Source organism: Penaeus vannamei, chromosome 22, assembly GCF_042767895.1.
Source record: "Penaeus vannamei isolate JL-2024 chromosome 22, ASM4276789v1, whole genome shotgun sequence".
Taxonomy (NCBI): domain Eukaryota; kingdom Metazoa; phylum Arthropoda; class Malacostraca; order Decapoda; family Penaeidae; genus Penaeus; species Penaeus vannamei.
This window is the reverse complement of record NC_091570.1, coordinates 7,673,252-7,685,751: the sequence shown is the minus strand read 5'-3', so window position 1 is coordinate 7,685,751 and position 12,500 is coordinate 7,673,252. Positions and strand designations below refer to the sequence as shown.

The window sequence follows — 12,500 nt, the reverse complement described above, 5'->3', positions numbered from 1 at the left end:
TTTATTGACAGCTGTGTTACTACAGTTGCAGTTGCTGCTATATCCGTCATCGTTCTCACGATTGTTGTTATTATCATTCCAAAGCTTCAAAGTAGAGTTAGAAAAGAGTAAAAAGAGAGGAAGAAATAGAATAAAAGGAAAAACAGGTTAATAGAAGAAAAGAAGAAAATATAAAAAACTAATGTTTCTATTAAGAAAACAGAACGACGAATAACTAAAGCAAATTAAAAATATTAGAAAGAGGAATACCAGACAAGAAAAATGAGGAAACTCAAGCAGTAGACATGGTATTCAAATTAATCACACCCTCATGCCCGCACCGAGACGCAGTTCCCTGGATACACCGTGGCAATACGAGACCTCCGTGACGTGTGCCCGGGGCGCTGCCAGCCAGGCCCTACAGCAACACCCGAGGCATCTGCTCCTTATATTAATATACACACACACGCCCTGCCGGTGCAAAGGGTGGGGGTAGTGGAGGGGGAGGGAGGGGGAAGGAGGAAGGGATTGGGGTGAGGAGGTAGGGGAAAGGGAGTGGGTGAGGAGGTAGGCTGGCAGTTCTGGGGATGAGTGGGGAGGAAGGGATTGGGGTGAGGAGGTAGGGGAAAGGGGTCGGGTTGACTGGTTGGGGAGGAAGGGGGGTCAGGTATGCTGGCTAGGGTGGAGGGGGTTTTGGTGGAGGTAGTGGAAGGGGGATGGGGCCACTAGCTGGGGAGGAAAGGGAATGAAGGAGGAGAAAGGGGAAAGGGGACGGGTAGAGTCGCTGGGGTGGGTGAATGGGACGGGAAAGATGGGGAGAGTTAACCACAGAGGGATGGGTTGGGGAAGAGTTGGGGAGAGAAGGTAATGCGGGTGAGAAAGGAGGGATGGAAAGAGTTAGGGAAGGGAGGAAGAGAGGGGGAGAGGAGTGGGGTGGAAGAGGGAGAGGGTCTTCGTGCTTGTTGCATGCCAAGATATATATATTTTTTTATTTCTCTCTTCCTTTGAAATTGAAAAAAAAGAAAAAAATGTAAATGAGAGACTGACGGAGAGAAGGGAGAAAAGAAATTAATTTGAAAGAGGAATGTAAATTAGGCGCGGAACGAATCGGGTAATAAAGAATAGCACGAAAAGGAGAGACGAAAAAAGAAGAAAATAAGATGAAAAGAAAAGAAAAAAGTTGACATATCAAAGAATGATAAAGAATAAATAACACAAAAATGACCGTGCATGAAAGGGGTAAACAGAAAGTGGGAATAGGCAGAATAATCGTATTTAGATTGGGCATGATAATGATAATGATGATGATAATAATGATGATAATGATTATAATGATCATGCTAATGACATTAATTGTATGCTATTGCTAAGAATAATAAAAATGGCAATGATAATAATGGTAATGATAAACGAAAATAATGATAATTATTAATGAAAATATTTATAATAACAATGATAATAATGATGATAATGATAACAATGATAATAATGATGATAATGATAACAATGATAATGATAATGATAACAATGATAATAATGATGATAATGATAACAATGATAATAATGATAAAAATGGTAATGATAAAAGAATGCTAATGAAGTAAGCAAGCGCTGGAAGTGGTAGTTTTTACGTTCACATCCTGTCATTATAGCATACCTTGTGCTTTTCTGTTCATCCCGCTGCTTTCCGTCCTGGTTAATGTGCAGGTGTATAGGACTTCTTAGGACTCCCCTTCCATCTTTTTATCCGGATTTTGGGCAATTTATTCGCTTATCTTTTTAATTACTTATCTCTCTCCTTCTCTTTCTCTGTTTCTCACTTTCTGTCTATTTTGTCTGTTTCTCATTTTCTCTCTTATCTATCTCCCTCGCTTCCTTTTCTCTCCTGCATATAGATAGGTAGACGGATAGTTATAGAAAGATTTAAATCCAGATATAAAGATAGATGGGAAGGAAGGTACAAAACGATTTCCGTCTGAAACTCTTTGTATTTATCTTTGTTTTCTCTGAAAAGTTGGAAATAGTGAAGAAGTAAAGAAGACAGGGGTGGAGAGAAGAAAAGAGAAATAGAAATACAGATGATGTAATAAAAAGGGGGAAAAGGAAAGACATAGACAGAAAGGAGAGAGCGATAGATAAGAGAAAAGATAAGGAGAGAGACAAGGGAGAAGGACAAAGAAAAATGAACAGTTCCGTACAGGAAAAGAGAACGAGCGAGAGGGGGAGGAATCCGTAAAGTTGTGTGCGTGCGTGGATGCTGTCTGATTGCTTGCCTGAGGAGTCGTTTGGGGGGGAGGGAGGGTATGGGGGGTTGGGGGTCTGTGTTTGCCAGCTTCGGCCTCGAGTTGGACCGGCGGGAGGAGAGGGGGAGGGTGAGGGAGGGTTGTAGAAGGAGAATAAGAAGTAGGAGATGGAAGGGATGGAGGAGAGGAAGAGGGGAGGGGGGGAAGAAAAATGAAGACAGGACTGAAGGAAAGAGAAGTTAAGGGTAAAAGAAGAGGCAGAAGAGCGAAAATGAAATTAAATGTGATGACATGTTTATAACAATGGTGATTATAAGAAAAAGCAGGCCTTTAAAAAAAGGATAGACAAGCAATAGCTTGATTAGAGATAAAAGTAATGAATGTGCAAGGTGTAAATTGAAAAGGAAAGAGGAGTTTATAACGGAATAATGGAGAGAGAGAGAGAGAGAGAGAGAGAGAGAGAGAGAGAGAGAGAGAGAGAGAGAGAGAGAGAGAGAGAGAGAGAGAGAGAGAGAGAGGGAGAGAGAGAGAGAGAGACGGGGAGGGGGGGGAGAGAAAATCGAGCAGCTGTGAGATCAAACGTGACATTACGATCAAAAAAGTAAATAAAAAAAAGAGAAAAACTTTTTTGATGATTTAGGAGCGCAAGTGCAGCGGCTGAACTAAAAAGGATCAGGTGATTCGACGAAGTTGAATTAACGAATTGCTAAGAAGACAGATGATAAACTGTGAAGAAAACAGAATGTTGAAATTTCTTGTTTTATTATTCTACTGCCTCACGCGAAGGAATGTTTAAGTTTTGAGAGAGAGAGAGAGAGAGAGAGAGAGAGAGAGAGAGAGAGAGAGAGAGAGAGAGAGAGAGAGAGAGAGAGAGAGAGAGAGAGAGAGAGAGAGAGAGAGAGAGACAGACAGACAGAGACAGGGACCTTGAGAGAAAAAATGTGAACAAACAGAAAGACATGAAGGATATGAAGAAGAGGAGACATTAAGATAAACGAAAGAGAGAGCAGAGAGAGAGGGAGAGAGTTGGGGCTAAGAACCTGCATGGAACGGAGTGCTAGGGGCTACGATCCCATGCCAAGGCGGTGAGACCGGCCCAGGAGACACTGGGATGGTGGGGAAAGGGGGCCAACGAGGTCCTAATATATATATATATATATATATATATATATATATATATATATATATATATATATATATATATAACAACGAGGTCCTAGTGTGTGTGTGTGTGTGTGTGTGTGTGTGTGTGTGTGTGTGTGTGTGTGTGTGTGTGTGTGTGTGTGTGTGTGTGTGTGTGTGTGTGTGGGTGGGTGGGAGGGGGGGGGTGTGTGTGTGTGTGTGCGCGCATATTTATATGTATATATGTTTATATATAGGTATTTATGTATCTATGTATATGCACACATATATGTGTATATATTTATATATATATATATACTCGCACGCGCATATAATACACACGTATATATATATATATATATATATATATATATATATATATATATATATATATATATATATATGTGTGTGTGTGTGTGTGTGTGTGTGTGTGTATGTGTGTGTGTGTGTGTGTACATATATACATACATACACGCGCATATATGTGTTTATATATATGTATATATATATGTATGCATTTTCAGTAAATATATATATATATATAGAGAGAGAGAGAGAGAAAAGATTCTACACGTCTTTGAAGCTTGAATTATCTCCTTGTATTGACGTAACGATTTCTCATAGCTATAGCTGGTCACTCGATGCAGAGTCGATACATCAAACGTCCAGGATATTCAGGTACCTAAGTAATCTCCGAAATGCTATTATCAATTGCAACGGCCGTAAACATCACGATAAGAGATGTAATTTGTGTAGCTTCGTGCGTATGCATATGTGTGTGTGTGTGTGTGTGTGTGTGTGTGTGTGTGTGTGTGTGTGTGTGTGTGTGTGTGTGTGTGTGTGTGTGTGTGTGTGTGTGTGTGTGTGTGTGTATGCACATATTTGTTACTAAAATACGGTCACGGAGCACAAGCATTGTTACACGGATAAGCGCGTGAATATTGGCTTTGGGGTTTGTTTACATTTCGGGCTCTGTAAACAATGCTGACGCTGGGATTCTGGCGATCAAAAGAGATGTATTCATGTATACGTTGTAAATTGTCTCTATATAAATGAGAGAGAGAGGGAGGGAGGTAGAGAGAGAGAGAAAGAAAGAGAGAGAAAGGGGGGGAGAGAGAGAAAAGGGGGGGAGGGAGAAAGAGAGGGGGAGAGAGAGAGAGAGAGAGAAGGGAGAGAGGGAGAGAGAGAGGGGGGAAGTAGGGAGAAAGCGGGGAGGAGAGAGAAAGAGAGAGAGAGAGCGACATTACCGTTTTTTCACTGCCCGAAGGGATGTAAGAGGAATGGAGTAATGGAGTGAAAATGAAGGGGAGTGAAGGAGGGCGGTTCGCGAAAGGAGGGAGAAGAGGGGAGAGATAAAGCGAGGGAGAGGAACCACACGTGGCAATCGAGAGGCGCGCTTGCATGAATGGTTGCACAGTATGCACAGGTGAGGGGAGACAAGAGGATAAAGAGAGTGGGAACCGAAATGTTGATAAATAGAGAAGGGGAGCGGTGTGACAAGGGGAAAGAAGGAAGGAAATTGGGGGAAAGAAGAGGATTTAAAACAAATAGTACGGAAACGGGAAGAAAGAAAATATGAAGTGTCCTTAACATGCGATGATTCACTACGATGAACCGAGAAATGGTAAGGGAAAATAAGGAAAAGAAGAAAAACAATAAAATTACTGGTCAGGGAGATGATGAAATGGTAGAAACAGAGGAGGAATAGATAGAGAGAAAGAAAAGATGGAGAGAAGAAAAATAATGAATAAATACAAAAATAGAAATTGAGAACAATAACCATAAAAAAGATAAAGAAAGATTGACATACGATAAGACCAGGGGGTTGAGGGTCGGCGGGGTTAGTGTTCAGGTTGAGGTCGTGGAGGGAGGGATAGGAGAGGGCGGGAGAAGGGTGAAGACGGAGAGGTGGAGGGAGGGATATGAGAGGGTGGGAGAGGGATAGAAGAGGGCAGGAGAGGGGTAGGGAGGGATAGGAACGGGCGGGAGAGGGGGAGGGAGGGATAGGAGAGAGCGGGAGAGTGGTTAGGCCGAGTGCGGGGTGATGACCTGAGCGTTCACTTATACCCTTACTCTGTCGTCCGTTCAAGTTCAGTGCCTTTCGCCCTTCCGCCGCAGCAGTTATCGCCGGTTCGTAATGATCCTGTTAACGGGGTTTCGGGAGCACCGTTTAATTTGTTTTACGTGTCCGCTGGTCTGTGCAGGGCGCTGATGGGACAGGGGAGAGAAGGAGAGGGGAAGGCAAGGGGAGGTGGAGAGAGGGGGGAGGGAAGTGAGATGGGGGAGGAGAGAGGGAAGGGGTAAGGGGAGGAGGGGAAGGGAAGAGAAATAGAGGACGGGGCAAGTGGGAATGAGAGGGCACGGGGGAACGGAGGAGAGAGGGGAGGGCAGAAGCGAGAGGGCACGGGACAGCGGGAAACGGAAGGGGGAGGGGAATGAGAGGGCACGGGCCGAAGGGAGGTGTGAGAGGGCATGCAGTTTGGGGGAAGGGAGGAGAGGGCGACAAGGGTGGAGGCAAGGGAAGAAGGGCGGGCGGGTAGGGAGGGGTGAGGGACACGGGGCGAGGGGAAGGAGAGGGCGGGAGACACTGGGTGAGAGATGGGGGCGAAGGAGGATGCATGGAGCGTCTGAGAGAATCGCTCGCGGCTCCGATCCAGTTGCGATCGCTAATTCCCACTAGTTTTCGCCCGGCCTGATGAGCTTTCGATTGTCGGACGGATTAGTGCAGTCTCCCATTCTATTTGTGTATTATTTCCCATCGTATTGATTGACGGCAGAGAAATGGTGTCCGCTGTTATGGGGCAGTTGAAGCGGCCGATCACTCTCCCCGGTTGTGATTGAGTCTGAATGAAAGATGCAATAAACGCATTTTTTTCTGGTTCATTTCTGTGCCTATTGATTTTTTTACCCTTGGTTCTCTTTTTAATAAAAGCCTTTTGTCAATAGTGAATAGAGTGTATTGATTAACGAGAAGAATCGGGGCAGAGAAAGCCATATCACCGCGAGCGTACAAACTTGTACTTATATTTTTTTCTTCGTTTTGATTTGTAATTTGTTCTATATATTAGCGCTCTTGTATCTGTGGGTTCTATTTACCCGCGTTTCCCCCGAAGGACTTAGTGCAGCGATGTCCTTTGAAGCCGAATCATAGCGGCCCGTTGTCCCGAAAGGAAGGCCTCCTAGGATTAAGAGGATGAGCAGTAGGACGCTACGGTCGGGCGGCTGATGCTATGGCTGGAAATACACGCAGATGGGCCACATTTAGCGCCACGGTCCGCGGTTCTACGGTGAACCAATCCACACGTCAACGGTATTTTTAGCACTACGACCCCTGTTTGTCACGGCGTTTTTCTATGTTTACACTTTTGCGGGAGAATGACTCTGTTTTACGGCATTCACCCGCGATGACTAGTCTCTTGGTATTATGCAGATGACTTATTTACACAGCAAGATCAGACCCTTTTGTTGTCATGTCTGAGATGTGTTTTATACACTCGAAGAATTTTTTTTTTTTTTTAATAGAGGAAGCTAGCCATTGTTACTTGGGCTGGCTTGTTGAAATGGCTCTGTAGAAGTTTGTTTCCGTTTAATCATGCATTGTGGTTCCCCGCGCGCGCTGCATCGTACAGGGGCGCAGACGGTTTCGTCATCGTTGTTGTTGCAGCTTGATGTTGCTTAGTCGAATTAGATCTTCCTCTTCTTCACTGTCGCTATACTCATCACAACCCCTATTGATCACCAACCCCACCCCATCACTATCATCACAAAGGCAATGGGTAAACAGCCTGATCCAGTGAGTAATAAGGCTCTCTTATACACTTCCTACCGGGCTGTGACATGGTAGGGGGCGCTGAAACAAGCTAATGTTATTTTAGATGCTTTTATACCTAATGGTCTTATATATGCTGGAGCGATGCGCCGATAATTTGATAGCCTTTGTTGCTACAGGATGCGACGCACGCGGATGCCTAGATCTCCTGCGTGGCACTTAGAGATTATATCCAAGGATGTCATGGTATCCACAGCTGATCGTTAGTATATCCTTGTTAAAATACGGGATTGATTTGTCAGATGGTATTGTATTTGCTTGTTTTATTGGTTCGTTTCCAGCGTATAGGTATGTATGTCGAAATAGGCCAAAAACACACACACACACACACACGGACACGCACATGCAAACACACACACGCGCGCACATACCTCTCACACACACGTATGTTTCGTCTGCTATTTCGGAGGCCTTGTTCGTTTTCCTTCCCTCGCTGACCAGTGTTCACAAGACAAGATCCCAGTCATGCCAAACATTCCAACGAACGCCTTCCATGCCAGCGTTATCAGTTCAACGCGCTTACCACTCAAGTGTCACGTGTCACCTGTCACCGCGTCTTCGCCTTGACAGTGTCTGTAGTAGTATGTACTGATGTGAGAAGGTGCTGCCGTGCTTGTCTGCGTGCTTGTTTTGGTATTTACATATATTTACATATATTCTCTCTTGAGTCCACAGGTAAAGCATATGGTTGCATTTCTTCTATTCTTTCAATAGTAACCCTTATTGGGGTAATTAAATGCCGATAATCAGTTAATTTACGATTTATAACCGTCGCTGATTGCACGGACTTGGTCTATTTTGGATCTTTGCTAGACATTAGATTTAGGAGCGATTTTTTTTAATTTCAGATTTTGATGGTTTGTAATCCTTTCAGCAAGTGTAGCTGCCAGTCCTAATCTTCATCACTCACTACAACTGTCAGTCTCTCCGTCAGTCACGATAACAGTCACATTTAAATAATTTCAGGTGTCATTAACTGACCTTCTGTTGTAGCTGACATGCTTTGGCTTTCAAATCCAAGCTTATAAAACAGTATTAGGTGTTTCTTTGCGAAAGAGGATTGAAATATTCATGAAAATAGTTTGTTCTACTGTTAATGTAGATGCACACAGTACTGTTACTTAATATGATAACAGTACTATCGTTTCTAATACTAACACTCAGCCCACTATTGCTTCTATTACTACTAGTTCTCTGTCAGTACAAGGTAACAATAGGAACAACTACCATTACTCTACTACTACTATACAACTACTACTTCTGAAACCAAAAAACAATATCATAACGATACTGACCTATGATTACGACAATAGAATAATAATAGTAGCAATACTATAAATAAACCATGACCTTTTCAAACACTATCTTTTATTGCCTGGTCATTTGGCAGTTGTCCTTGTAGCAGGTATGTAGGGTGGAGACTAAGGCGTCTAGTGGACTCTGCTGTAGCGCATACTTTGGGGATGACTGGTTCGCTTATGGTAAAACGGCGGAACTGACTTTCTCTGTTTTAGGTTTTTGCGCTTATTATTATTATTATTATTATTATTATTATTATTATTATTATTATTATGCTATGATCTTCGGGCCTTCCGTATCGCTTCTCTCTATTCTTTTCCACATATCCTCTTTCTTGTCCTTTTCTTCATCCTCGACCTCCACCTCCTTCCTCCCTCTCCTCCTCCTCCTCCCTCTCCTCCCACCTCTTCCTCCTCCCTCTACCCCTTTCTTCTCCTACTCCTCCATCTTCTCCCTTTATCGCTCCCCCTCCTCCTCCCCCGCATCCACCTCCTCCCTCTCCCTCTCACCTTCATTCCCTCTCCTCCTCCCCTTATCTCTCCCCATCATACTTCTCCCCCTCTCACTCCCCCGCGTCCTCCTCCTCCTCTTCTTTCTTTCCCCTCCTCTTCCTCCCTCCCTCTCCCCCTCATCTTCCTTCCTTCTCCTCCTCCTACTCCCGTTATCTCTCCCTTATCATAATCTTCCCCCTCCCACTCCCCCGCATCCTCCTCCTCCTCTTCTTTCTTTCTCCTCCTTCCTCCCTCCCTCTCCCCCTCATCTTCCTTCCCTCTCCTCCTCCTCCCGTAATCTCTCCCCCATCATACTCCTCCCCCTTCCCACTCCCCCGCATCCTCCTCCTCCTCTTCTTTCTTTCTCCTCCTCCTCCTTCTTCCTCTCTCCCTCTCCCCCTCATCTTCCTTCCCTCTCCTCGTCCTCCCGTTATCTCTCTCCCATCATACTCCTCCCCCTTCCCACTCCCCCGCATCCTACTCCTCCTCATCTTCCTTTCTCCTCCTTCTCCTTTTTCTTCTCCTCCTCCTCCTCCTTCCCCCCTCCCCCTCGTGTAATAGCCCGTGCGTGGCCAGCGGTTGGTATGCAGGCACACACCTCCAGCGGCCAAGATCAACTCTAATTCCTCTCTAATCATTTCTAATTCTTCCACGCATGTTGTCATCGGTCCGGCCAGCATCACTGCCCCCTCCCCCCTGTTGTCAGCTTTTCCACCACCTCTGCCAACCCTGTTATTATTGGCATTTCCACTAGCATCGTCTCAGGCGCCTGAATAACAGTAGTATTAGTCGTGTTTGTGTTCTCTCTCTTTTTTTCCTATTTCTTTTTATCATTTTTTTCGATCTCGGTTGTCTTTCTTGCTTTTCCACTTTTTATTCTCCATCTCAAATCTCCCTCTCCTTCTCTTCCTGCTTTCTCCTGCACTATCGTCATCTTCCTACGTTTCCAACTATCCCCTCCCCTCCCTTCCTCCCTCGTTCCTCCTCCTCCTCCTCTTCTACCTCCTCCCTCCAAGCCCGCACCCCACCTCCCAATGCCACCACGGGGGAGTGGGGAGAGGGTAGAGAAGATGGGGGATGGGGGGAAGGGTGTGAGTGTGTGTCTGATGCCCCAGCCAGCCAGGCAGTTGTGGTCTACCCAGTGGTCTGAGCGCAAGGATCTGTACAGCCCCGTTGGAGACCGAGGAGCGTTGCATCCACCCCTATGTACTGTGTGGTCCGTGATCCTTGTGCTGTTAGTGCGGTCATGGTGGGGTTAGTGTAGTGGTTGTAGTGGCGTAGTGGTTGTAGTGGGTGTAGTGGCGAAGCGTAGCGATGTGTGTAGCCTTTAGTTTTGGCTGAGCTTTTTGGTTATCGGCGGAGGCACTTGGTGGACTGGGGTCGACGCCGATTGGTCCGAATTCAAACAAGTCTGATTGATTTCGTGTTTTTCTTTAATGTTTCTTATCATTTCTTTGAGTTGAGTGATTTGGTGTTAATTTAATGCTTTCTTTTTCTTTTCGTTTTCGCGTTTTAACAGAGCGCATGACGCTGAGAAACTCTATTCACAAAGTGTGGACAAAACGCACCCAAGATGGACCACTGTTGCAATAGACAGCGCTAGCTAACAAGCTCACTGCAACATAATGCAATCTGTTACAGTGTGAGGAAGTGGCCAGTGGTTGGCAAGGGCAGCGTGCCTCTTGCAGCTGTTTGATTCTCTTTGCGACTGAATGATGCTACTAAAACACAAGTCTAGTGTGCGCAGTCGCTCTCTCGAAGTGCGTGGGAGTGAAATACTTGCGACTTTGACGAGGGACTTTGTTCGAATGTGAATGGGTGGTTGTGGTAGTCGTAGTAACAGTTGAAATCCGGTGAAGAAAGGCTATTTTGATAAGATGAGATAAAGATGATAGTTATAGTAATAGTAATTATAGTAAGATAACGATAATAATGGCAGAACAAAAAACAAAAAACAACAACAAAAAAATTAGAAATAAAAATCAGTACGAGTAAAAAAACGGCAGTTAGAAAAACACCATATAACGGATTAAAAAAATCAAAAATACATAGCGAACGAAAGATCCAAAGGCTACAGGGTAAATGACACTTGAGAACGATTTCGACTGGCTGAACGGCGCCCGTATGTTGTATCGCCAGGCTGAAGCGCAATATGTGGGATACAGGAACACGTGTCCAGGGTATAGTCGCCTGGCTGATACCATCTTCGTGGGAATGTTACCAATGCTAGTGAAGACACGTCACTAGCTGTTCCCTCTCGCAAATGACCCCGTGTTACGCTTAGATGGGGTGTATGTTGTGTGTGTGTGTGTTTTTATGGGTTTCGTGTCTGTTTGTGTGTGTGTCTTGCTTAGGGTGTTTTTTATGTTGTGTATACGTGTGTGTGTGTGTGTGTGTGTGTGTGTGTGTGTGTGTGTGTGTGTGTGTGTGTGTGTGTGTGTGTGTGTGTGTGTGAGAGAGAGAGAGAGAGAGAGAGAGTGTATGTGTGTGTGTGTGTGTGTCTGTCTGTCTGTGAGTCTGTGAGCATGTGTGTGTGTGTGCGTGTGTGTGCGTGCGTGTGTGCGTGTGTGTGTGTGTGTGTGTGTGTGTGTGTGTGTGTGTGTGTGTGTGTGTGTGTGTGTGTGAGAGTTTTACGTCCCCACTTTTATTTCGCCATTGAATTTGATACCCATTCCTTTGCTTCTTTACTTCTCGCTCGATCAGGACCCCCGTCCGCTCGGTCGCATTTACTATCTCGCCCAAAGACTTATCTGATTGCTCGTTGACCTTCTTCGTCGTTAAGTTTCCTTGTTGCTTCGTGCTTGTTCCTCTCTTTTATTCTCCGCTTCGCTTTTTCTCGCTTTCGGATTGTACGCGTGACTGTCGGTCTTTCATTTGTTTGTGTATTTTTATGAGGGTTTGTTTGTCTCTGTCTGTCTGTCTATTTCTTTCTCCCTCTCTCCCTCCCTCTTCCTCTCCCTCCTTTCTTCTCTCTCTCTCTCTCTCTTCCTCTCCCTCTGCCTCTCTCCCCCCTCCTTCCCTCTCTCTCTCTCTCCCTCTCATCCTTTCTCTTACTCGTGTTTCTCTTTCTTCTCTCAGGGTGATGACGCGATACCAAGAGTTGGGTTACTGGGTCATCATCGTTTTTTGTCCTGTTTATTATGTGCATTTTCAGAATTCTTCTCCCTTCCTCTCCTTTTTCTCACCCCATTTTTTTCAGTGTCTATCTGTCTCTGTCATCTTCACTTGATGTTTTTGGTCTGTCTAGTCTTATTCCTCTATTAAGCTTGTTTATTTATCCCTTTCTTTTGTTTGTTTTGTTAATTTAGGATGATATTTCGTTTCTGTGTTGTTTATTTATTTATTTGAATTTATGTATCTAACTTATAACTTTTCTTCCGTCCTTTTTTCTTCTTAATTCTTCTATCCATTCTTCTGTGTTTTGCTTCTGCCGTTTTTTCATGTTTTCCTTTGTTCATTTATTTCTTCTGTTTCTTCCTCTTTCCCCTTCTCCCTCTTTTTATAGGGAAGAATATAGAACAGTGGTAAGTGAAGATA

The 12,500-nt window shown here is 44.6% G+C and overlaps 1 protein-coding gene across 5 annotated transcripts in view; it reads left to right on the top strand.

Moving 5' to 3' along the window:
• The window catches only part of Eip63E (cyclin dependent kinase Eip63E), a gene marked incomplete in the record, with an annotated part of 247,752 nt that overhangs the window by 66,169 nt on the left and 169,083 nt on the right, over positions 1-12,500 (top strand). Inside the window, 1 exon segment of one of the 5 annotated variants that reach the window (XM_070136482.1) lies at positions 10,093-10,217. In XM_070136482.1, the coding sequence (XP_069992583.1) occupies positions 10,168-10,217 (50 nt within the window). 5 annotated transcript variants of the gene reach the window in all.